The sequence below is a fragment of the Schistocerca serialis genome, chromosome 11 (assembly GCF_023864345.2).
Source record: "Schistocerca serialis cubense isolate TAMUIC-IGC-003099 chromosome 11, iqSchSeri2.2, whole genome shotgun sequence".
NCBI lineage: Eukaryota > Metazoa > Arthropoda > Insecta > Orthoptera > Acrididae > Schistocerca > Schistocerca serialis.
This window is the reverse complement of record NC_064648.1, coordinates 117,273,013-117,300,273: the sequence shown is the minus strand read 5'-3', so window position 1 is coordinate 117,300,273 and position 27,261 is coordinate 117,273,013. Positions and strand designations below refer to the sequence as shown.

General features: G+C 45.8%; 1 protein-coding gene across 1 annotated transcript in view; it reads left to right on the top strand.

The window, feature by feature from the left end:
* LOC126426680 (nostrin) overlaps positions 1 to 27,261 on the top strand; it is a 151,141-nt gene that overhangs the window by 73,707 nt on the left and 50,173 nt on the right. Inside the window, exons 5-6 of the mRNA XM_050088571.1 lie at positions 5,970 to 6,123; positions 9,783 to 9,908. Of these exons, the coding sequence (XP_049944528.1) occupies positions 5,970 to 6,123; positions 9,783 to 9,908 (280 nt within the window). The remainder of the gene's footprint in view (positions 1 to 5,969; positions 6,124 to 9,782; positions 9,909 to 27,261) is intronic.

Genomic DNA, 27,261 nt, shown 5'->3' with positions numbered 1-27,261 from the left:
CACCACACTTGCTAGGTTGTAGCCTTTAAATCGGCCGCGGTCCGCTAGTATACGTCGGACCCGCGTGTCGCCACTATCAGTGATTGCAGACCGATCGCCGCCACACGGCAGGTCTAGTCTAGAGAGACTTCCTAGCACTCGCCCCAGTTGTACAGCCGACTTTGCTAGCGATGGTTCACTGACAAATTACGCTCTCATTTGCCGTGACGATAGTTAGCATAGCCTTCAGATACGTCATTTGCTACGACGTAGCAAGGCGCCATTATCATTTGCTATTTACCTTGTGATGCATGTACCGTCAGACCGATGTTCACCAATTATGGATTAAAGTTAAGTATTCCAGAAGCTACGTACTATTTTTGCTACTATAAGACCCTGACCTGTTCCAGACCTCACGCCAGCCTGCGTGAGCTTAAACGCGTGCCCTTTCGGCTTCCTCCTAGTGGCTTGGCTGTCTTGCCAAGTCACAACAATTCTACTCCGTACAGCATTGGAGAATAAGTAACAGACGTACAACAATGTAACTCCCGGCAGTTACACGTTAACCACAGGCTTGTGCAGGGATGCGAACGGCATTTCTCTCGAACACACCACTGACGCGAAATTACGAATGTTCCGGAATTTTTTGGATAGGTCTCGTCGACTGAGGTGACAAAAGTCATGGGACAGTGGTATGTACACACACCGATGACGATCATACCACGTACACATGGTATAAAAACCGAGCGAGGTGGCGCAGTGGTTAGACACTGGACTCGCATTCGGGAGGACGACGGTTCAATCCCGCGTCCGGCCATCCTGATTTAGGTTTTCCGTGATTTCCCTAAATCGCTCCAGGCAAATGCCGGGATGCTTCCTTTCATAGGGCACGGCCGACTTCCTTCCCCGTCCTCCCCTAATCCGATGACACCGATGACCTCGCTGTCTGGTCTCCTTACCCAAATGACCCAACCCAACTGCCCGTATACGTAGCCGGCTGACACTGACGCTAAACGTATTAGAGCCACTTGTTCGGCAATACCGCCAGCGACTGTTTGCGCGATGTACATGATCAGTAGGTATTGCATATTACCGTCAATATTGCCGGGCAATATTGAAGAGCTAATAATCGGATCTACTTGTTCGGAAACAATGCCAGATGCGATTTGCTCGAGGTGCACGGCCAATACAAATTGCATATTGATGTCAATATTGCCCGACAATGTAGCCGAGCAACAGACACTATACAAGTGAACACAGCCAATAGATATAGCATACATCCCCAATACTGCCCGGCAACGTAGCCGGCTGACACTGACGTTATGTGTACTGGAGCCACTTGTCCGGCAACACCGCCAGTGACTGTTTGCGCGAGGTACACGGCAAATAGGTACTACACATTGCCGTCAATATTGCCGGGCAATATTGAAGCTCTACGAATCGGCTATACTTGTTTGGCAACACTGCCAGAGGCTATTTGCGCGAGCTACACGGCCAATAGAAGTTTCATATTGCTGTCAATATTGCCCGACAATGTAGCCGAGCTACACGCACTATAAAAAGGTACACAGCCAATAGATACTGCATACGGCCCCCAGTACTGCCCGGCAACGTAGCGACGTAACACTGACGTTATACGTACTGGATCCACTTGTTCGGCAACACCGCCAGCGACTGTTTGCGCGGGGTAAACGGCCAATAGGTACTACATATTGCAGTCAATATTGCCGGGCAATATTGAAGGCCTATAAATTGGAGCTACTTATTCAGCAACACTGCCAGAGGATATTTGCGCGAAGTAAGCGGCTAATAGATATTACCTATAGCTGTCAATATTGCCCGACAATGTAGCCGAACAAGAGACACTAAAAAAGGTACAATAGATAATGCATACATCCCCAATACTGCACGGATATTGTAAACCGAGCGAGGTGACGCAGAGGTTAGACACTGGACTCGCATTCGGGAGGACGACGGTTCAATCCCGCGTCCGGCCATCCTGATTTAGGTTTTCCGTGATTTCCCTAAATCGATCCAGGCAAATGCCGGGATGGTTCCTTTCATAGGGCACGGCCGACTTCCTTCCCCGTCCTCCCCTAATCCGATGACACCGATGACCTCGCTGTCTGGTCTCCTTCCCCAAATTACCCAAACCAACTGCCCGTATACGTAGCCGGCTGACACTGACGCTATACGTATTAGAGCCACTTGTTCGGCAATACCGCCAGCGACTGTTTGCGCGATGTACATGATCAGTAGGTATTGCATACTACCGTCAATATTCCCGGGCAATATTGAAGAGCTAATAATCGGATCTACTTGTTCAGAAACAATGCCAGATGCGATTTGCTCGAGGTGCACGGTCAATACAAGTTTCATATTGCTGTCAATATTGCCCGACAATGTAGCCGAGCAACAGACACTATACAAGTGAACACAGCCAATAGATATAGCATACATCCCCAATAATGCCCGGCAACGTAGACGGCTGACACTGACGTTATGTGTACTGGAGCCACTTGTTCGGCAATACCGCCAGCGACTGTTTGCGCGAGGTACACGACAAATAGGTACTACACATTGCCGTCAATATTGCCGGGCAATACTGAAGCTCTACGAAGCGGCTATACTTGTTCGGTAACACTGCCAGAGGCTATTTGCGCGAGCTACACGGCCAATAGAAGTTTCATATTGCTGTCAATATTTCCCGACAATGTAGCCGAGCGACAGAGACTATAAAAAGGCACACAGCCAATAGATATTGCATACGGCCCCCAATACTGCCCGGCAACGTAGCTAGGTGACACTGACGTTATACGTACTGGATCCACTTGTTCGGCAACACCGCCTGCGACTGTTTGTGCGAGGTACACTGGCAATAGGTACTACATATTGCAGTCAATATTGCCGGGCAATATTGAAGGGCTATAAATTGGAGCTACTTATTCAGCAACACTGCCAGAGGATATTTGCGCGAGGTAAGCGGCTAATAGATATTACCTATAGCTGTCAATATTGCCCGACAATGTAGCCGAACAAGAGACACTAAAAAAGGTACAATAGATTTTGCATACATCCCTAATACTGCACGGATATTGTAAACCGAGCGAGGTGGCGCAGTGGTTAGACACTGGACTCGCATTCGGGAGGACGACGGTTCAATCCCGCGTCCGGCCATCCTGATTTAGGTTTTCCGTGATTTCCCTAAATCGCTCCAGGCAAATGCCGGGATGGTTCCTTTCATGGGGCACGGCCGACTTCCTTCCCCGTCCTCCTCTAATCCGATGAGACCGATGACCTCGGTGTCTGGTCTCCTTCCCCAAACAACCCAACCCCCAACAACATGGTATAAAAGACAGTGCACTGACGGAGCTGTACTCACACGGCTCGTGTGAAAAGGTTTCCGACGGGATTATGGCCGCACGATGGCAATTAATAGACTTTGGACGCCAACTGGTAGTTGGAGGTAGACGCATGGGGCATCTCATTTCGGAAATCGTTACGGAATTCAGTGTTCCGAGAGTGTCAAGAGTGTGTCGAGAATATCAAATCTGAGGCATTACCTCTGATCACGGACAACGCATTTGGGGACGGCCTTGACTGGAACGCCGAGAGCAGCAGCTTTTGCGGAGGGTCGTCAGTGCTAACAAACAAGCAACACTGCTTGAAATCAGTGTCGGACGTACGACGAACAAATCCGTTAGGGCAGTGCGGCGAAATTTGGCGTTGATGGGCTATGACAGGCGACAACCGATGAGAGTGTCTTTGCTAACAGCACGACACGGCCTGCAGCGCCTCTCGAGGGCTCGTTACCATGACGGTTGGACCCTAGACGACTGGAACACCGTGGCCTGGTCAGATGAGTGCCAATATCAGGTGGCGAGAGCTGATGGTAGGGTTTGAGTGCGGTGCAGACCCGACGAAGCCCTGGACCCAAGTCCTCAGCAAGGCACCCCACAAGCTGATGGTCGTTTGATAATGTTTTCGACTGGATTTGGAATGGATTGGTCCAGCTGAACCGATCATTAGCTGAAAATGGTTATGTTAGGCTACTTGGAGGCCATATGCAGCCTTTCATGGAAGCAATTTTTGTGGATGGCGCAGGGTTCAGGAGGGTAATACAGAACGCCGTGCTGGATCCCAACGGACTCGTATCACTAGCAGTCGAAATGACAGGCATCTTATCCGCATGGCTGTAACCCATAGTGCAGCCACGTCTCGATCCCTGAGTCAACAGATGGGGACGTTTGCAAGACAATGACCATCTGCACAAACAGTTCGACGACGTTTGCAGCAGCACGGACTATCAGCTCGGAGACCATGGCTGCATTTATCCTTGACGCTGCATCACAGACAGGTTTGCCTGCGATGGTGTACTCGACGACGAACCTGGATGCATGAATGGCAAAACATTTTTTCGGATGAATCCAGGTTCTGTTTACAGCATCACGATGGTCGCTTCCGTGTTTGGCGACATCGCGGCGAATGGACATTGAAAGCGTGTATTCGTCATCGCCATACTGGCGTATCACCTGGCGTGATGGTATGGGGTGCCATTGGTTATACGTGTCAGTGACCTCTTTTTCGCATTGACAGCACTTTGAACAGTGAAATTTCAGATGTGTTACGATTTCAGCAGGATAACGCACGACCGCATGTTGCAGGTCCTGTACGGGCCTTTCTGGATACAGAAATTGTTCGACTGCTGTCCTGGCCAGCACATTGTCCAGGTCTCTCAGCAGTTGAAAACGTCTGGTCAATGGTGGCTGAGCAACTGGCTCGTCACAATACGCCAGTCACTGCTCTTAATGAACTGTGGTATCGTGTCGAAGCTGCATGGGCAGCTGTACCTGTACACGCCATCCAAGCTCCGTTTGCCCAGGCGTATCGAGGCCGTTATTACGACCAGAGGTGGTTGTTCTGGGTACTGATTTCTCAGGATCTATGCACCCGAATTCTGTGAAAATGTAATGACATGCCAGCTCTAGTATAATATATGTTTCCAATGAATACCCGTTTACCATCTGCGTTTCATCTTGGTATAGCAATTTTAATGGCCAGTGGTGTAGTTAATCACTATCCCGCCTGGAGAATGCAACTACTAACTACAATCAAAAATGGGCTACAGTCTGTTCTGTCTGTCACTGCCATTCTTGTGCTGGACCACTGTTCAATTCTACTGTTGCCCTAAGTGTAGAGTCTTGTATCGCAAGGAAGCAAGGGAGAGGATGTTGTCCTCTTTGTACAAGACACATGCACATGTGGATTCACACGGTTCTGTATTTACATGAACATTTACTTAACTGCAATAGAGTCCATGTGTTGTGGTACACGCTCGTCGGTAATAGTCCTCCTGGACACAACATCGGTAATCCTGCTATGGTCACTAATCTGGTTGCTACGTACTGTCATAGTCGCCGACATTAACTGAACCTGCTCAGAAATATATTGACAGGCGCCAACTGGAATGATTGAGTCAGTGAGTCTGTCCAGACTGCGGCGGCGGCCTAAATACAGGCTGTCGAGAGGGCGCTGGCGGCACGTTGCTTGCGGGTGTGTCTCTGGGGTCTGTTGTGGTAGGCGCGCTTGATCTGGCGCCTAATAATCGAGCTTCGCGCTGCATTTTTGCCGACCAGTGTGGTGGCGACAGCTTGCGCCAGCACTCTAACGAACAGAAGTCTGATTGACAGGTCCCGGCGGAGGTTCGAGTCCTCCCTCGGGCATGGGTGTGTGTGTGTGTGTTGGTCCTTAGGATAATTTAGGTTAAGTAGTGTGTAAGCTTAGCGACTGATGACCTTAGCAGTTAAGTCCCATAAGATTTCACACACATTCGAACATTCAAGCATTCTGATTGACAACAGCAATATCTGTGCACGAGTTTGTCTGGTACGCACATTGACCTTCCATGCCTTGTACGTATGGTGTGGTATTTTGACGAGACAGTGTGGTGTGTGTAGCGTTGTCTGATGTTGCTGATGATGTTGTTGCAGGGCGCTGGCGGCGTCTCTGGGTGAGGAGGTGGTGAAGCCGCTGCGGCAGCTGAGCGAGGCGCAGCACCGCATCCGCAAGTCTGTGGAGGCCGCCGTGGACAAGGCGGGCAGGGGGCTGTCCGACTGGAGGCACGCGCAGGCCAAGAGCAAGAAGGTGAGCAGGCGACGGGCTGGGCTGGGCTAGGCAGGCTCTGTACTGTGTCGGGGGCCGAAGGAAGGGTGGCTGGAGAGCACAGGCCAGGGCCTTGCCCACTGCTAATTAAGTTCAGGTATTAGTTTTTAAAAATTACCTTCTGGAAAATTGTTTTTCAGAAATTACTTGCCTACTAAATGGTACCTTCTAGAAATCCTCTCCCGAAAATTCCTTTCCAGCCAGACATCACCCTCTGCATGTTACTTTCCAGAAATTACCTTTCAGAAAATGCCTTTTGGAACTTACCTTCCAAAAATTTTCTTCCTGGCTTTACCTTGCGAAAATAGATTCCAGAAATTACCTACCTACTAAATGTCACCTTCTAGAAATTATCTTCCGAAAATTGCTTTGCAGACATTTCCAGAAATTACCTTTCAAAAATTACCTTTTGGAACTTACCTTCCGAAAATTTTTTTCTGAGATTTACGTTTCGAAAATAGTTTCCAGAAATTACCTACCTACTAAATGTCACCGCCTAGAAATCGCCTTCTGAAAATTCCTTTCCAGGCATCACCTTCTGCACGTTAATTTACAGAAATTACCTTTCAGAAATTTCATTTTGGAACTTACCCTCCAAAAATTTTCTTCTGGGCTTCATCTTGCGAAAATTACCTCCTGCAAATTATTTTCTGAAGATGATTGGCGTGATTTCTGAAAGTTGCTTTCTGGACACCACCTATCGAAAATTACCTTCTGAATAACACCTTCCCAAAATTACGTTGCCAGCATTACCTTCCACATATTACCTTCCGAAAATTACATTCTGCAACTTACCTCCTAGGAGATACCCCTAAAAATTATCTGGAACTACCTTCTAAAAGCTACCTCCCACAACTTACTTTCTAGGTATTACGTTCTGGAAATTACTTTCGGACATTACCTTCAATATATTACCTTCTGAACAAAAATAAATAAATAAATAAATAAACTTTGCAACCAAACACTTCCTTCTCAAGACGTATACCTTGGTTTCCTTGCTTGACACAGCGTGTATAGAGGGAGGGAACGTCCTTCAATCAACACAAAAATACTAACGCTTGCACTCAATTAATGAAATTCAGGGCAGCTTATTTGCAAGGTAATATTTCGAAGATAATGTCCATAAAATAGTCTATAAAAGGTGATATCTAGAAGATAATTTTTGGGAGGCAGTTACCAAATTATAATATCCAGAACTTAATTTCTGGTAAATAATTTCCAAAACGTAATTTTTGGAAAGTAACTTCTGAAAGGGATATTCCAGAAAGTAAGTAATATCTGAAACGTAATTTCCGTAATGTAATTTCCGGAAGGTACTACCGAGAACGTAATACCAAGGATGTAAGACCAAGAAGTGCTTAAAGTAGTGACTTAGCATAAATCAGAAATATCAAATCATTACACAAGAATGGGGAAGCTCTAGTCTGTTACAAGAAAGCCTGATTCGAATCATGATTTGACCTTTAAATAAAAACCTTACGCAACAGTTATCTCTCGTGTCTTCAGCACCTTGTGAAGAACCAATATTTTTTACATATGCAAACGCTCTGGTTTAATCACTTTATGGTGGGCTAGTGCCAAAATTGCATTCGTCAACTGCCTAATAAAACATTACAACCCGAGGTGGCGCAGTGGTTAGCACACTGGACTCACATTCGGTAGGACGACGGTTCAAACCCGCGTCCGGCCTTCCTGATTGAGGTTTTCCGTGACTTCCCTAAATCTCTTCGGGAAAATGCCGGTATGGTTCGTTTGAAAGGGCACGGCCGACTTCCTTCCCTAATCCGATAAGAACGATAACCTCGCTGTTTGCCCCCCCCCCCCCTATCAACCAACCAATATTACAATCGACGACGGAAAGATGATGTCCTTCACTGTGGACCGCAATCGCCAGAAACTGGTTATCAGTCGCGCCTGGATAGCTTAGTAGCAAGAGCACCTCTCCACGTGAGTAATCCTGGATTCGAATTCGGAACCGGGACGCAGTTCTAATGTGCCAGGTGGCTGCTGGCATCACCGAAAAAAATGTTGCATTAGAGCCGTCGTTCTGAGTTTCCGGCACAGTCCTTAAAATTTCAGCCTTTGTAATCGGTTTACGAAGGCTCCCCTACTTGATCCTTACTAAACTGAAGCGCCAAAGAAACTGGTATATGCCGGCCGCGGTGGTCTCGCGGTTCTAGGCGCTCAGTCCAGAACTGCGCGACTGCTACGGTCGCAGGTTCGAATCCTGCCTCGGGCATGGATGTGTGTGATGTCCTTAGGTTAGTTAGGTTTAATTAGTTCTAAGTTCTAGGGGACTGATGACCTAAGATGTTAAGTCCCATAGTGCTCAGAACCATTTTTTTAGAAACTGGTATGGGCATGCGTCGTCAAACACAGAGATACGTAGACAGGCAGAATACTGCGCTGCGGTCGGCAACGCCTGTGTAACACAACAAGTGTCTGGCGCAGTTGTTAGATCGGTTACTGCTGCTACAATGGCAGGTTATCAAGTTTCAAGTGAGTTTGAACGTGATGTTACAGTCGGCGCACGAGCAATGGGACACAGCATTTCCTAGGTAGCGGTGAAGTGGGGATTTTGCCGTACGACCATTTCACGAGTATACCGTGATATCAGGAATCCTGTAAAACATCAAATTTCCGACATCGCTGCAGCTGGAAAAAGATACTGTAAGAACAGGACCAACGATGGCAGAAGAGAAACGTTCATCGTGACAGAAGTGCAACCCTTCCGCAAATTCCTGCAGATTCTAATGCTGGGCCATCAGCAAGTGTCAGCGTGCGAACCATTCAACGAAACATCGTCGATATTGGCTTTCGGAGCCGAAGGCTCACTCGTGTAGTCTTCATGACAGGACGACACAAAGGTTTACGCCTCGACTGCGCCCGTCAACACCGACATTGGACTGTTGATGACTGGAAACATGTTGCCTGGTCGGACGAGTCTCGTATCAAATTCTATTGAGCGGATGGACGTGTACGGGTATGAAGACAAACTCATGAATCCATGAACCCTGCAAGTCAGGAGAGGACTGTTCAAGCTGGTATAGGCTCTGTAATGGTGTGGGGCGTATGCAGTTGGATCAGTATGGGATCCCTGATACGTCTGGATACGACTTTGACAAGTGACACGAAGGTAAGCATCCTGTCTGATCACCTGCGCGCATCCATGTCCATTGTGCACTCCGGCGGACTTGGGCAATTCCAGGAGGACAATGCGACACGCCACATGTCCAGAAGTGGCTCCAGGAACACTCTTCTGACTTTAAACACTTCCTGTGGCCACCAAACTCCCCTGACACGAATATTATTGAGCATATCTGGGATGCCTTGCAACGTGCTGTTCCGAAGAGATCTCCACCCTCTCGTATTCTTACGGACTTGTGGACAGCCCTGGAGGACTCATGGTGTCAATTCCCTCCAGCACTACTTCAGACATTAGTAGAGTCCATGCCATGAGGTGCTGTGGCACTTGTGCTGCGTGCTCGCTGGCGCCCTACACGGCATTAGACAGGTGTACCAGTTTCTTTGGCTCTGCAGTGTATTTTAGCAGAAGAGTACCCCAAGTCTGTTGTAGCTTTATGCTTACTGCAGAACTGGCCACGTTGGGACTGAGGTCTTGTGTTTTTGTGTGTTGGCAGGCGAGCTTCGCGGCTGCCCGCGAGAACGAGAGGCTCCAGGACAGCCACCTGGAGTCTGGACCGACGCAGCACCAGCCGCTGCACGCCCGACTCGGCCACCAGCTGTCCGACAAGGAGACTGCCAAGGTAGGCCCATCACCGTGCTGTTGCTGTTGTTGTTGTTGTTGTTGTTGCCTTTGTGGTCTCCAGTCTGAGACAGATCTGATGCAGTTCTCCACGCTACACTATCCTGACCAACCCTCTTCATCTCTGAATGACTACCGCAACGTACATCCATTTGAACCGATAACAGTATTTTTGCCAAGATCTCCTTCTACAGTTTTTAGCCATCACACCTCCTCTATTGCCAACCTGACAATTCCTCAATGCCTCTGGATGTGTCCTATCAACCGATCACTTGTTTCAGTCAAGTCATCATCATGATCATCATCATCATAATGATCTACCTTTCAAGGATAAGGCCGTTGCCTGTTCGAAGCTCACGATCAAAATCAATCCCACCTTTTTGAAGGTCTTCCCGAATCTCTTTCCCATTCGGCTTGAAGTTCAGGATCATACCTGGTTCATATGGCTCTGAGCACTCTGGGACTTAACTTCTAAAGTCATCAGTCCCCTAGAACTTAGAACTACTTAAACCTAACCAACCTAAGCACATCACACACATCCATGCCCAAGGCAGGATTCGAACCTGCGACCGTAGCGGTCGCGCGGTTCCAGACTGTAGCGCCTAGAACCGCTCGGCCACCCTCACCGGCCGAAGTTCACGATTTTCTGAGGAGTTCTGTGGCCTGGCATTCTCATGAGGTGTTGTTTCCAGCCTTCACGATTTTTCAGAGTTTTTTTTCATTCATACTGAGAATATTTAATTCGGTTCTAACATGTTCGTTTATAATCATATCTTCTTGTGCAGCCGTCCGCTGTGGCCGAGCGGATATAGGCGCTTCAGTCCGGAACCGCGCTGCTGCTACGGTCGCAGGTTCGAATCCTGCCTCGGGCATGGATGTGTGTGATGTCCTTAGGTTAGTTAGGTTTAAGTAGTTCTAGGGGACTGATGATCTCAGATGTTGTTGTACAATATGTACAACAACCAAGAGGGAATAATAAGAGTGGACGATCAAGAACGAAGTGCTCGTATTAAGAAGGGTGTAAGACAAGGCTGTAGCCTTTCGCTCCTACTCTTCAATCTTTACATCGAGGAAGCAATGATGGAAATAAAAGAAAGGTTCAGGAGTGGAATTAAAATACAAGGTGAAAGGATATCAATGATACGATTCGCTGATGACATTGCTATCCTGAGTGAAAGTGAAGAAGAATTAAATGATCTGCTGAACGGATTGAACAGTCCAATGAGTACACAGTATGGTTTGAGAGTAAATCGGAGAAAGACGAAGGTAATGAGAAGTAGTAGAAATGAGAACAGCGAGAAACTTAACATCAGGATTGATGGTCACGAAGTCAATGAAGTTAAGGAATTCTGCTACCTAGGCAGTAAAATAACCAATGACGGACGGAGCAAGGAGGACATCAAAAGCAGACTCGCTATGGCAAAAAAAGGCATTTCTGGCCAAGAGAAGTCTACTAATATCAAATAGCGGCCTTAATTTGAGGAAGAAATTTCTGAGGATGTACGTCTGGAGTACAGCATTGTATGGTAGTGAAACATGGACTGTGGGAAAACCGGAACAGAAGAGAATTGAAGCATTTGAGATGTGGTACTATAGACGAATGTTGAAAATTAGGTGGACTGATAAGGTAAGGAATGAGGAGGTTCTACGCAGAATCGGAGAGGAAAGGAATATGTGGAAAACACTGATAAGGAGAAGGGGCAGGATGATAGGACATCTGCTAAGACATGAGGGAATGACTTCCATGGTACTAGAGGGAGCTGGGGAGGGCAGAAAGTGTAGAGGAAGACAGAGATTGGAATACGTCAAGCAAATAATTGAGGACGTAGGTTGCAAGTGCTACTCTGAGATGAAGAGGTTAGCACAGGAAAGGAATTCGTGGCGGGCCGCATCAAACCAGTCAGTAGTCAGTAGACTGATGACAAAAAAAAAAGAAAAAAAAGAAGTTCAGTAGTTCTAGGTTCTAGGGGACTGATGACCTCAGAAGTTAAGTCCCATAGTGCTCAGAGCCATTTGAACCATTTAATACTGCAGCAATAAAACATAAACGAGGGTAAGAACCAAAATAAAACTTAAGTTGCAAAGGAAATGCGCCATTTAGAACACACAAGCGTCTGCCAACAGCAAAATGTGTCAAAGTTTTTAGAACGGAAACTATGCAGTACTATATAACAACAAGCTGCTTCCGATGAGCATGACGTCACTGTGGTTTACATGAGGTTCGATTCAGCAGTTGCCAGCGGGCTCTTGCGCCTGCGCAGTTGAGTCGCGCATGAGCAGTACCTCCTTCCCCTTATGGCTACGTCAGTACAGCTGTTAGCTGTACCGACAGAAGCAACGAGCAGCCGGATGCTAACCGGAATTTTTTTTCTGAGGCGCCCAAGCTCCCAGATTCGCGCATGCGCAGAGCAGTCTGAGTTGTAGCGGTGACGGGGGTAGTCTCCACGTGACCCGTGTTTACGAATAGTGAATTTTCTGTTTACTCTTCGTTTACAGCTTTCGCGTCAAATGAAAGCAAACGTATTTCTGTGACCGGGAGCTAGCAAGTGAATCAAAAAATATTCACATGATTATGAAAGACTAAAATACGCTGTTAGTTTCAGTTTTCCGATTTTATTTTATTTGCAAGTTTTTGGCAGTCAAGCATTAATTGCCTTGCAGGAAAATCAAGTTGTTTTTGTCGATTTGCTAAAGAAATTTGGCTTCCATTAATATTTTCCGCAGAGGCAGTCAATTTATTTGAAAATAAGTGTTTCATTCGACACTATTTGCTAGTGTTACCAGTTTGCTGAATTTCAGTTACCGTTTTTATCTTGTGGCACATATGACGTTGTTGTGGTGTTCAGTCCTGAGACTGGTTTGATGCAGCTCTCCATGCTACTCTATCCCGTGCGAGCTTTCTTCATCTCCCAGTACCTTCTGAATCTGCTTGGTGTATTCATCTCTTGGTCTCCCTCTACGATTTTTACCCTCCACGCTGCCCTCCAATACTAAATTGGTGATCCCTTGATGCGTCAGAACATGTCCTACCAACCGATCCCTTCTTCTTGTCAAGTTGTGCCACAAACTCCTCTTCTCCCCAATCCTGTTCAATATTTCCTCATTAGTTACGTGATCTACCCATCTAATCTTCGGCATTCTTCTGTAGCACCACATTTCGAAAGCTTCTATTCTCTTCTTGTCCAAACTATTTATCGTCCATTTTTCACTTCCATACATGGCGACACTCCATACTAACACTTTCAGAAACGACTTCCTGACACTTAAATCTATACTCGATGTTAACAAATTTCTCTTCTTCAGAAACGCTTTCCTTGCCATTGCCAGTCTACATTTTATATCCTCTCTACTTCACCATCTTCAGCTATTTTGCTCCCCAAATAGCAAAACTCATTTACTAATTTAAGCGTCTCCTTTCGTAATCTAATACCCTCAGCATCACCCGACTTAATTCGACTACATTCCATTATCCTCGTTTTGCTTTTGTTGATGTTCATCTTATATCCTCCTTTCAAGATACTGTCCATTCCGTTCAACTGCTCTTCCAAGTCCTTTGCTGTCTCTGACAGAATTACAATGTCATCGGCGAACCTCAAAGTTTTTTCTTCAATAAAATTCTTCAGGGTATCAGACCGCATCGTCATAATTTAAAATGCGCCAACGTTTCGGCCAGCGTTGCAGCTAGCCTTCACCAGGGCCTTACGTTAACTGCTAAATGAACACACTTGGTTCCTTAAATAGCTGCACGAGAAAACCGTGTCGTTACTTGATTGGCTGTAAAAGGAGGAGGAGGAGGGGTGAAAGGTATGCTTTATTGGTGTTTCCTTTATTATCTGTCATTGGCTGAAATAGCTGTTTTCTGTTGGTCTTTATATTAATCCACCCCATTGGAGGAGACGGACGAATAGCGAACAGGTGATGGCTGTGACGTCACACTGTTTCCATGCTGTCCAGAAGCCGGCTGCGGCGTGCCATTGCTTTGTGTGCTCGCGACCACTACTGCGGCTCTCCGCGTGTCTGCATGGGCCGCCACGGCTCTGCCGCCGCTCCGTAGCCCTGCTATTGCAGGCAGCCAAGACCTCGGAAGCTTGTACCCGTCCTCTCTATTCATGTTGGCGGGTCTTTTGGCTATTTCTATCGCCTCTCGAATCTTTCTTTTGAAAGTGAGAGGCTGTTTCGCCAGGACGCGGGCTTCTTGAAAAAATATCGGTTTCCCGCACTCGTCTCGGTGTTCCGCCACTGCTGACTTAGTGTGTTGTTTCAGACGGATATATCTTTCATGTTCCGAGAGTCTTGTGCTAATCGGACGTCCCGTCTCACCTATGTAGACTAATCCACACGCACAACCAATTTCATACACGCCAGCTGTGTGTAGTTTGTCAACTGCATCCTTGGTAGAACCGAGCATGTCTGATATTTTGTTTCTGCTTCGGACAATTGGTTTGATGTCGGCTTTTCGTAGAATTTTGCCAATACGTTCGGTGACCCCTTGTACATATGGTAACACAGCAGTGCTCTGTGCCTCCTTCTCCTCTTCCCTATTAGTCTTCTCCCTTGTCGACATGGTGCTGTCTATCATCTGCTTCCCATAGCCATTAGTTCCGAAGATGGACCTGAGGCGTTCAAGTTCTGTCTTCAGATGTTCTTCGTCGCTTATCCTGTACGCTCTCTTCGTTAGCGTGTGCAGGGCGGACTTCTTCTGCGTGGGGTGATGGTGGGAGGAGGCGTGAAGGTACCTGTCCGTATTGGTTGGTTTCCTGCACACTTTGTGGCCAAGTTTACCATCAGGTTTTCGATAAACTTCCACGTCGAGAAAAGGCAGCACCCCATTCTGCTCTGTTTCCATTGTAAACTGAATTTTCCTATGCTGTTGGTTAAGGTGCTTGTGGAAGTTCTGTAACTCCTCTTCTCCGTGGGGCCAGATGACGAATGTATCATCGACATAGCGAAGCCAACAATTTGGACGTAATGGTGCGGACTGGAGGGCTGTTTCCTCAAATGCCTCCATGAAAATTTCTGCTGCGATAGGCGATAGGGGTGAGCCCATAGCTACACCGTCAGTTTGTTCATAAAATTGACCTCTCCACTTGAAATAGGTGGTCGTCAGACAGTGGCGCACAAGCTCACATATATCAGGTGCCACGCGTTCTTCTAGGATGTTCACAGGATCTGACACTGGGACATTCGTGAATAGGGATTTGACGTCGAAACTAACCATCAGATCTTGGTCCGTAACACGCATTTCCTTTAGGAGAGGCACGAAGTGAGTGGAATCCTTAACGTAGGACTCGGTTTGATGCACTAGGTGTCGGGGCCTAGGTGCCAGTTCTTTCGCTAGGTAGTAGGTCGGCGAATTTGTACTGTTTACTATGGGCCTTAAGGGGTAGTCGGTTTTGTGTACCTTCGGTACACCATATATCCTTGGTGCCTGTGTCACTTGCGGGATGAATCTTCTGGCCTTGTCGAAGTTGATTCTAGAGTGCTTGAGCTGTGACTGCGTCGTTTTGATTACCTTGGCCGTCGGATCTCCCTGAAGTTTCTTGTAGATAGGTTCTGCGGGAATATCTTCCATTCGTTTGTTGTAATCAGTTGTGTCCAAGACTACAGTGGCGTTGCCCTTATCTGCCTGTACCACTACTAAGTGGGGGTTGTCCCTGAGTCAAAGTTTTTATTTCTTCTCCATGGATTTTAATACCTACTCCGAATTTTTCTTTTGTTTTCTTTACTGTTTGCTCAATATACAGATTTATAACATTGGGGAGAGGCTACAATCCTGTCTCACTCCCTTCCCAACCACTGCTTCCCTTTCATGCCCCTCGACTCTTATAACTGCCGTCTGGTTTCTGTACAAATTGTAAATAGCCTTTCGCTCCCTGTATTTTATCCCTGCCACCTTGAGAATTTGAAAGAGAGTATTCCAGTCAACATTGTCAAAAGCTTTCTCCAAGTCTACAAATGCTAGAAACATAGGATTGCCTTTCCTTAATCTTTCTTCTAAGATAAGTCGTAAGGTCAGTATTGCCTCATGTGTTCCCACATTTCTACGGAATCCAAACTGATCTTCACCGAGGTCGGCTTCTACCAGTTTTTCCATTCGTCTGTAAAGAATTCGCGTAAGTATTTTGAAGCTGTGACTTATTAAACTGATACTTCGGTAATTTTCACATCTGTCAACACCTGCTTTCTTTGGGATTGGAATTATTATATTCTTCTTGAAGTCTGAGGGTATTTTACCTGTCTCGTACATCTTGCTCACCATATGGTAGAGTTTTGTCAGGACTGGCTCTCCCAAGGCCGTCAGTAGTTCCAATGGAATGTTGTCTACTCGCGGGGCCTTGTTTTGACTCAGGTCTTTCAGTGCTCTGTCAAACTCTTCACGCAGTATCATATCTCCCATTTCATCTTCATCTACATCCTCTTGCATTTCCATAATATTGTCATCATGAACATCGCCCTTGTATAGACCCTCTATATACTCCTTCCACCTTTCTGCTTTCCCTTCTTTGCTTAGAACTGGGTTTCCATCTGAGCTCTTGATTTTCATACGAGTGGTTCTCTTTTCTCCAAAAGTCTCTTTAATTTTCCTGTAGGTAGTATCTATCTTACCCCTACATCCTTACATTTGTCCTCTAGCCATCCCTGCTTAGCCATTTTGCACTTCCTGCCGATCTCATTTTTGAGACGTTTGTATTCGTTTTTGCCTGCATCATCTACTGCATTTTTATATTTTCTCCTTTCATCAATCAAATTCAATATGTCTTCTGTTACCCAAGGATTTCTACTAGCCCTCGTATTTTTACCTACTTGATCCTCTGCTGCCTTCACTATTTCATCCCTCATAGCTACCCATTCTTTTTCTACTGTATTTCTTTCCCCCATTCCTGTCAATCGTTCCCTAATGTTATCTCTGAAACTCTCTACAACCTCTGGTTCTGTCAGTTTATCCAGATCCCATCTCCTTTAAATTCATTATGCCATAATAAAGAATCAAACTTGAGATAATACGGTACTGGTACTCAAGAAACTTTGGAGGCCGAAAACTACACTGAAAAGCTTAATATCAGGTTGGGGCCTACTTCTTTGTGAATCTGGACATACGAATATGCACTTTCAGCCGATTTATGCATTTTAGTGTGGTTTACGAAATTTCGATGCTCTTGGACTGTCCTATGACCTCCTGTTTCGTTTACGACGTAATGTAAGATCTCATAATGCTTTATATGAACGAAGATGTGGGCTTCGTACTTACATCGTCATAGCTGCGCACGCGCAGTAACGCCGTTTTCGGGCGCTCTCTGACAAAAATGGTTAAAATGGCTCTGAGGACTATGGGACTTAACTTCTGAGGTCATCAGTCCCCTAGAACTTAAAACTACTTAAACCTAACTAACCTAAGGACATCACACACATCCATGCCCGAGGCAGGATTCGAACCTGCGACCGTAGCGGTCGCGCGGTTTCAGACTGTAGCGCCTAGAAACTCTCGGCCACTCTGGCCGGCGCTCTCTGACAACTGCTGAAACGAATGCTAACAGGTCGGGCGAAAATATTGGGAATGGAGGTTGAACACCGTTACTTTCGAGGTGAATTTCATTTTATGCAGGATGAATTATGTTATGTGTGCCAATGCGCTTTGAATTTCTTGAATCACAGAGCGTTTGATTCCCATTTAAAGCATAACACTTTGAGGGGCAGCCACTTAGTCATTTAAAATTTTACTAAAACATTTTTGTGATGTATATTAAAATGTAACACACGCAAAAAAGACCAATATCATATCTGAAAGCTTAGCTTTTCTTGTAACTACACCATGTACATTAATGTAAGCCATTAACTTTTCCTGTTTGTGTGTTCGCATTACTGAACAGTGGTGTTACCATTGCTTTACTACATCACATGTCTTAGGCTCTGAATATTTGCTATTATCGGCTGGTGAAATCACATAACATGAGCTATGATTGGCTTACAAAAGCGCATAGCAATCTCGATTTCAATGCTTCGGAAACTAACGTCCTGGGTTTGGTGGAATTCAAATATATAATTTCGTAACACGAAAATATGCAGCGCACATGTTGTTGCACATCAAAGATCTTCGCAAAACGAGTGATTTTTTTTTAACACAGGAAAAGTATTTTTACCCAGGAAAAAGTGTATTTTTAACAGAGAAATCTGGCAAAATTTCAGGTTATTTTTTTCTTTGTCCGCATGTACACCCTGCCAACAATCTCACATTGCCTTGCATCAGTACACACTTTCCAGGAGTGAAATACGACACAATATAGCACTACTTATGCTTGTTTGCATTTTCCTGGCCTAACCTGTCATCGTGTGTTTTTGTGTACGTAATGTTGCCAACCTAGCCGATAGTTTTCGTTTTAACTTGATATGAAAATGTTCCCTTCGTCTGTGGTTCGACAAATGTGTATTGTGACGTATTATTGATGCTAATGTCGATTTATTAATATGTAAAAAAATTAAGGAATACTATGGTAATTGAGATATATACTCTCCATTTAGATTTTCAATAGCCACACTAGTCCTTCATTTCTCTTAGATATTAAATAAATACACAGCACGAAATTTTCTGGCAGATTAAAACTGTGTGCCGGACCGAGACTCGAACTCTGGACCTTTGCCTTTTGCGGGAAAGTGCTCTACCGACTGAGCTTCCCAAGCACGACTCGCGACCCGTCCCACAGCTTTAATTCCGCCAGTACCTCGTCTACCATAATTAATACGTCATAATACAGATATGACGAATCACAGGTGATGAGAACATTTTCAGATCAAGTAGATTTGGAGTGAGCATGTAGATGCCTAGCTCCTGGTGCCATTTCATATAGTCTCCAACGATAACATAACGAAAACAGATTTTTGATAAAACGGAAGCGACAACATACTGAATACATAAAATGACCCTTCATATATCTCTCTCCCTCCCTCCCTCCCCAACATTTCACCTCTGGTCCCTCCTCCACTTTCTCCATTTCATTACCAACTCACACTCGCTTCCCCTACTCTACATCCACTCCTCATACCTTTACTCTACGTAAACCAGCTAACGGTGTGTGGCGGAGGGTAGTTTGTGTTCCGGCGTCACTTCCCCCTTTTCCTGTTCCTGTCCCGTTACGTTCGCGGCAAGAACGGTTGTTAGTAAGCCTGCGTGTGGGCTCGAATATCTCCTGTTTTATCTTGATAGTCTTTTCGTGACATATGCGTAGGAGGGAGCAGTGTATTGACTGACTCTTCTAGGAATGTACATTCCCTGAACTTGAAGAGACAACCATAACGTGATCCACAATTCCTCTCTTGGAGCGTCTGCCACTGAAGTCAGTTCAGATTCTCCGTAGCACTTGCGTGTATTTCGAACATACCGGTAACGAAGTTAGCAACCCGCCTCTGAAAATGGTTCAGATGGCTTTGAGCAGTATGGGACCTAATATCTGAGGTCATCAGTCCCCTAGACTTAGAACTATGTAAACCTAACTAACCTAAGGACATCATACACATCCATGCCCGAGGCAGGATTCGAACCTGCGGCCGTAGCAGTCGCGTGGTTCCGGACTGAAGCGCATAGGGCCGCTCGGCCACAGCGGCCGGCTCCGCCTCTGAATTCCTTCAATGTCTTCCTTCAGTCCTACCTGTCACGGATCACAAAGACTCGAGCAGCGTTCTATATGCGGTCTATTTTGCAGGTGAACCACTGTTTCCTAAAAATTCTTCCAATAAACCGAAGTGGACCACTCGCCTTCCCCACCATAGTTCTCACTTGCTTGTTCCACCTCATATCGCTTTGCAGCGTTACACCCAGATATATAAACGATTTGACTGTGTCAAGCAGTACGGTAGTAATACTGTATCAGAACATCACACGTTTGGTCTTTCTACTCATCCGCATTAACTTACATTTTTCCACATTTAGGGCTAGCTGCCATCCATCAGACGAACTGGAAATTTCGTCTGTCTCGTATCTACCTACAGTCACTCAACTTCGGAACGTTACAGTATACCACGGCATCATCAGCAAACGGCGACAGATATTTACCCATCCTGACTGCCAAATCACATATGTACGTACAGAAGAACAGCGGTCCTGTCACACTTGCCTGGGGCACTCTTGGCGGTACCCTTGTCTCTGATGAACACTCGCCGACGACGACAACATACTGGGTTCTGTTATTACTTTATTGTCACACTGTCTATTAAGAACCGTATTACGTCTTTTATAATGTCTAGGGGGTCATTGTAAATCTCGCTCACTCAAGTGCAATCAGTGTGTTTGAAGAAAAACGTCATTTCTGTTCGTCTCATTGCGTATTTCTTTCAGTTACCTTTCTGTACTGTACTGTAGCCGTTCTTCCTAATTATAGCTCAAGTGTCATAGAGCTATGTTACTTGTCAGTGACACATCATGCGAGAGATGCTTTGGTCTTTACGTTTTCCTCGCCACTGTAATTCGTTTTTATAAAACGTCCGTGTCAGAAACGGTATGCATTGCGTTTTATTACACTCAAACGTTAATTTTTTTTCTGTAAGCCTCTTGTTAATGTTACTGACTACTACGACTGTTGATATTTTTAAAAATATCAGAAATCCAGTATATCGATATTCAAAAAGAAGTATCATTATCTGCCATGGATATACCGGGTAACTAATCGGTATATCGAACAGGAAGATAAGGACACACTGGCCCATAAAAATATCGGCTGCACATTGTAAGTATAATGCCAGTTTTAGAGCTGTATAATTAAGCATTGATTTACTATTAGATATTCTGTGCATCAACAATCTAGCACCCTGTTTATCCCCCTTAGAGAGAGAATTGAAAAGAAAACGATGCACGTTCACGCTTGGCGATAACTACTTTCAAAAAAATGACTCGAGCACTATGGGACTTAACATCTGAGGTCATCAGTCGCCTAGAACTCAGAACTACTCAAACCTAACTAACATAAGGACATCACACACATCCATGCCCGAGGCAGGATTCGAACCTGCCGTAGCGGTCGCGCGGTTCCGGACTGCAGCGCCTGGAACCGCTCGGTCACCACGGCCGGCAGATAACTACTTTGTTAGCAATGGTAACTGCATGTAAGTGACAAAGTAAACGGTGTCCGATGGTTCCGTCGTTTGGTATCGTCACATATCCGATTTGTCCGGAACACTTCATGTCGACTTTCCTGTTTTTTCATTTACGCCAATGCCAGCGACCTAGCAATTGCAGTATAAAAAATTGCGTGATGAAATGAAGCGTTGCAGTTTCTGTTGGTAGCGCCGAGCGCCGATTACGTCAGCGTTCCCCCCTCACACATCTCCGTCCTCCACAAAGACCCCTCTTGTAATTTAAATTTTTGCTCATCATTTTCAGTAGCTCTTTTTGAAGAATGCCGACGTGAAAAAATAGCACATTGGCTGCGTTAGAAATTGTTCTTTAACGCAACCGGTGTGCTGTTTCCTCACATCGGAAATCTTGTTATGCCTTTCATACAGCCCGCACCCCCCGTCCTATGCAATCGGATTGTTTGTTTGTGGCACCTGTACTTGCCTCACGCACTCAAAGAGAAGGACGTGACGAAAGCTCAAAAAGAAGTGAGACTCCTGCACACAGTGGAAGTAAAATAATGTGCTACTACAATTTCAAATGAACAGTGTCAAATATTTACCGAAAAAATGCGAAAAAAATTATATAAAATAAAAATGTTGGCGCTCGAGTTTGCGACATCGATATACGTGAGCAACATATCGATATTTTTTGAAAAATGTCGGTAATCCAATATTTCACCAGCAGCCATACTCACTACCCTATTAGCTGCCCGCCCGGCTAGCCGCGCGGTCTAAAGCGCTGCTTCCCGAGCTGGAAGGCGTGCCGGTCTCCGACACGAATTCGCCCGGCGGATTAGTGTCGAGGTCTCGTGTGCTGGCCAGCCTGAAGATGGTTTTTAAGGAGGTTTTCCATCTGCCTCGCCGAATGCGGGCTGATTTCCCTTATTCCGCCTCAGTTTCACTATGTCGGCGATTGCTGCGCAAACAGTGTCCCCATATACGCGTACACCATGATTATTCTACCACGCGCTCATTTGGGGCTACACTCGTCTGGTATGAGACGTTCCCGGGAGGTTCCACTGGGAGCCGAACCCTGGGTTCGGTGTGGGGCGGCAGTGGGGTGGGTGGACTGCTGTGGGGTTGTGAACCAATGAGGGCTACGGCGGGACGAAGCCTCTCTGTCGTTTCTAGGTCCCCAGTTCAATACACAATACATCATTTATACTACGTTCCACATCTCTCACTATAGCACCTGTGTCATACGCAAAGACAGATGTTTTTGAATTACCTGTCATGTATAACTGCAGATCATTGAAATGTATCACGAAAAGCAACGAAACCACGGCAGAACCATCTGGCACCCCACACTTTACATGGTCTCAGTCAGATTGAAAGCCGGCCGGTGTGGCCGTGGGGTTCTAGGCGCTTCAGTCTGGAACTGCGAGACCGCTACGGTCGCAGGTTTGAATCCTGCCTCGGGCATGGGTGTGTGTGATAGGTTACTTAGGTCTAAATAGTTATAATTTCTGGGGGACTGATGACCGCAGATGTTAAGTTCCTTACTGCTCAGATCCATTTGAATCATTTTTTTTCAGATTGAAATCTCCTTCCTCTCTGTTCACACTGGAGTTTAACTTCCTGCCCCCACACTTCCCAGTTATGAAGAAAACTACTTTCCCGGGTCTCATAATGCTCCAACTTAAAGCAAAAGTATTCAGTGGTCCACAAAATCGAGTGCTTTTATTGAATTAAAGAAACTGCCAACTGTCCTCAGTCAATCGTTTAGCCGTGCCAACGGCCATTCACAGAATAGTAAATCGCATTGGAGAACAAACGTGCGTAGCTCTCCGGTACTGGAGAAAGTAATTGATATGGTACAGGCGAAGGCACGCAGCGCTGCCGCAGCTGTTACGGAATGGCGGCCTTGCCCAAACGCCCTTGAGCCCACCGTGAGAAGCAAAACACTGCCCACCTGACCGCGCTCGTATAGTTTCGCAAAGCAGGGCGCCTTGTGACCGCTACCCGCCGAACGACTCTGTTCGGCGCGTTGCATAAGAAACAGGAGCGGTAGGTTAGCAGTGTGGCTGTTGGAAAATATCGATATGTCGATATATCGATATTTTTCTAAGATACTTTCACCCGATGTATTGACATTAAAATTGCAATACCGAGTGGCGATATTTTTATCATATTTTTTCACAATTTTCGGTAAATATTTGCAGTTGCTCTTTTGAACTTGATGTAGAACGGAATTTTACTTTCACTGCGTGAAACGGTTTTACTACTTTTTGAGCTTTCATCACTGCATCACTGCCAGTCTTTCCCTCTGACTGCGAAACAAGTATATGTGGCACAAAAGTATTAGTCCGCGCAATGCGGAGGAGGACGAGGAGGAGGGAGGAGTGGGGGGGGGGGGGGGCGGGGGTGTCTGTTTCTCTCGCATAACAAGACTTCCGATGTGAAGAAACAGCACACTAGCTGCGTTAAAAAACAATTTGTAACGCAACTAGTGTACTATTTCTTCACATCGGCATTTTTAAAAAAAGTTGTTGAAAATGATAAACAAAAATCTAAATGACAAGATTCGTCATTGCGGTGAGCGGAGACGTTTGAGGGGAAATGCTGACGTAATCGACGCTTGGCGCTACTAACAGGAACTACACCTCGAAATTTTCACCCAACTTCTAGTTCGCTGGCGTTTGCAGAAATAAAAAAAAAAAATAATAAAAAAACAAGGAAGTCGGCCTGGAGTGTTCCGGACAAATCCAATATGTGACGAAAGCGAACATCTTTTATTGTGCCACTTATATGCAGTCACCATTGTTTGCAAAGTGGTTATCATCAAGCTTGAACGTCCATCGTTTTCCTTCCAATTCTTGTTCTAAGGAGCTTGAGCAGGCAGCTAGCTTGTTGGTGTACGGAATATCCAATAATAAATCAGTACGTAAAGAGACACTACTGGCCATTAAAATTGCTACACCACGAAGATGACGTGCTACAGAGGCGAAATTTAACCGACAGGAAGAAGATGCTGCGATATGCAAATGATTAGCTTTTCAGAGCATTCATACAAGGTTGGCGCCGGTGGCGACACCTACAACGTGCTGGCATGAGGAACGCTTCCAACCGATTTCTCCTACACAAACAGCAGTTGACCGGCGTCGCGTGGTGAAACGTTGTTGCGATGCATCGTGTAAGGAGGAGAAATGCGTACCATCACGTTTCCGACTTTGATAATGGTCGGGTTGTAGCCTATCGCGATTGCGGTTTATCGTATCGCGACGTTGCTGCTTGCGTTGGTCGAGATCCAGTGACTGTTAGCAGAATATGGAATCGGTGGGTTCAGGAGGGTAATACGGAACGCCGTGCTGGATCCCAACGGCCTCGTATCACTAGCAGTCGAGATGACAGGCATCTTATCCGCACGGCTGTAACGGATCGTGCAGCCACGTCTCGATCCCTGAGACAGCAGATTGGGACGTTTGCAAGACAACAACCATCTGCACGAACAGTTCGACGACGTTTGCAGCAGCATGGACTATCAGCTCGGAGACCGTGGCTGCGGTTACCCTTGACGCTGCGTCACAGGCAGGAGCGCCTGCGATGAGATACTCAACGCCGAACCTGGGTGCACGAATGGCAAAACGTCATTTTTTCGGATGAATCCGGGTTCTGTTTACAGCATCATGATGGTCGCATCCGTGTTGGCGACATCGCGGTGAACGCACATTGGAAGCGTGTATTCGTCATCGCCATACTGGTGTATCACCCGGCGTGATGGTATGGGGTGCCATCGGTTACACGTCTCGGTCACCTCGTGTTCACATTGACGGCACTTTGGACAGTGGACGTTACATTTCAGATGTGTTACGACCCGTGGCTCTACCCTTCATTCGATCCTCGTGAAATCCTACATTTCAGCAGGATAATGCACGACCGCATGTTCCAGGTCATGTACGGGCCTTTCTGGATACAGAAAATGTTCGACTGCTGCCCTGGCCAGCACATTCTCCAGATCTCTCACCAATTGAAAACGTCTGGTCAATGGTGGCCGAGCAACTGGCTCGTCACAATATGCCAGTCAGTACTCTTGATGAACTGTGGTATCGTGTCGAAGCTGCATCGGCAGCTGTACCTTTACACGCCATACGAGCTCTGTTTGACTCATACCCAGGCGTATCAAGGCCGTTATTTCTCAGGATCTATGCACCCAAATTGCGCGAAAATGTAATCACATGTCAGTTCTAGTATAATATATTTGTCCAATGAATACCCGTTTACCATCTGCGTTTCTTCGTGGTGTAGCAATTTTAATGGCCAGTAGTGTAGTTTTGTATGTACCTAGAGCCGATAATGTACATATTGTTTATCACCCGTTTCTCCCAATTTTCCTCAGAATTTCGTACATCTTGTACCAATTTACATTGTCGAACCTTTTTTCCAGATCGACGAATGCTATAAACGTATCTTGCTTTGTCTTCTGTCTTGCTTCTGTTACCAACCGCAATGTCAGAATTGTCTCTCTGATGGCTTTACCTTTCCTAGAGCCAAACTGATTGTCATCTAACACATCCTCAGTTTTCTTTTCCATTTTTCTGTATATTACACTTGTCAGCAACTTGGACACATGAGCTGTTAAGCTGACTGTGCAATAATTCTCGCACTTGTCAGCTTTTGCAGTCTTGGGAATTTTGTGGGTGATATTTTTCCGAAAGTCAGATGGTATGTCGCCAGACTCATATATTCTCTACACACCAACGTGAACAGCCGTTTTGTTGCCACTTCCCCCCAATGATTTTAGAAATTCTGATGGAATGTTATCTATTGCTTTTGCCTTATTTGATCTTAAGTCCTTCAAAGCTCTTTTAAATTTCGATTCTAATAATGGATCCCCTATCTGTTCTAATTCGATTCCTGTTTCTTCGCCGGCCGTGTGGCCGAGTGGTTCTAGGCGCTTCAGTCTGGCACCGCGCGACCGATACGGTCGCAGGTTCGATTCCTGCCTCGGGCATGGATGTGTGTGATGTCCTTAGGTTAGTTAGGTTTAAGTAGTTCTAAGTTCTAGGGGACTGATAACCTCAGATGTTGTCCCATAGTGCTCAGAGCCATTTAACCCTTTTCTTCTTCTATCACATCAGACAAATCGTCCCACTCATAGAGGCCTTCAGTGTAATCTCCTCATTATTGCTAAACTGAGGTCTGAGTCTTCCTGGGTACGCCTTGCAGTCCCGTACCCGATTTCAGAATTTCTGCCTGACCATGACGTAATCCAGCTGGAATCTTCCCGTATCTCCAGGCCCTTTGCAGCCGCCTTCGTTTGTGAGTTTTGGACAGTGTATACACTCTTACTAGATGAAATTTATTGCAGAACAGTCTTTCTTTCTCCTCTCACATTTCTGGCATCGAGTACGTATTCTCCTGTAACTCTGCCTTCTATTCCTTCTCCTACTACAGCCTTCTAGTCACCCATGATTGTTAAAAGTTTCACCTCCTTTTGGTTAATGTCCCTTTGTTTAATGTCCTCGTATATTTTCTCTATGTCTTCATTCTGCTTGTGATACTACAACCGTTGGCTTTTGATCAGTACAACACTATTACTGAACTATTGGACCATCTTTCTATTCATGACAAATCCCGGTTGCAGCATTCCATTTTCTGCTGACGTCAGATTCCTGTCTTCTTTCCATTTGACTTCGCAGACCCCTACTGTGTCTGTACTGAGCCTTTGCATTTCCCTTTTCAGATTTTGGAGCTTCTTTAACACATTCACACGTATGACATTTCATGCTCTGTCTCACAGAAGTGATGATTTGCTTCTGCTCTGGTTGGTTTGGGGTTTGTTAGAACATTTCCAGGTCTGAAACAATTGTCGAAACTGTAGATATGAAACCAGTAACACAGTCAGAATATTAGTAGCGGAGAATGGAAGGCTCCAGCGAGATATTCTTAAGGAAGAAACTGAAAGCTCAGGCCGTCAACTAAGGCTTGAATATTTCTTGATACAAATAGATGCTGGTTTTTGGTCATTCAGTCTTTTCGTCTTGGCTACCTCCCCATTAGCAGCCCACTCCGAGAGGTCCCGATGGGCAACTAATCTCGAATCTCTTGCCAATGGCGTGGTGATTGTAGTATTTTTCAAGTATATAGAAAATATAGTTTTGAAGTCCCAAGTATGGCGGAAATGGGTCAGTATCAGTGAAATATCGGATGTCTATTTCCGATGTATAAATACCAAGGAAGCAGTAAAGGAAATCAAATAAAAATATGAAGAAGAAATTCTATGTCAGGGTGCAGAAATACAAACTTTGAGA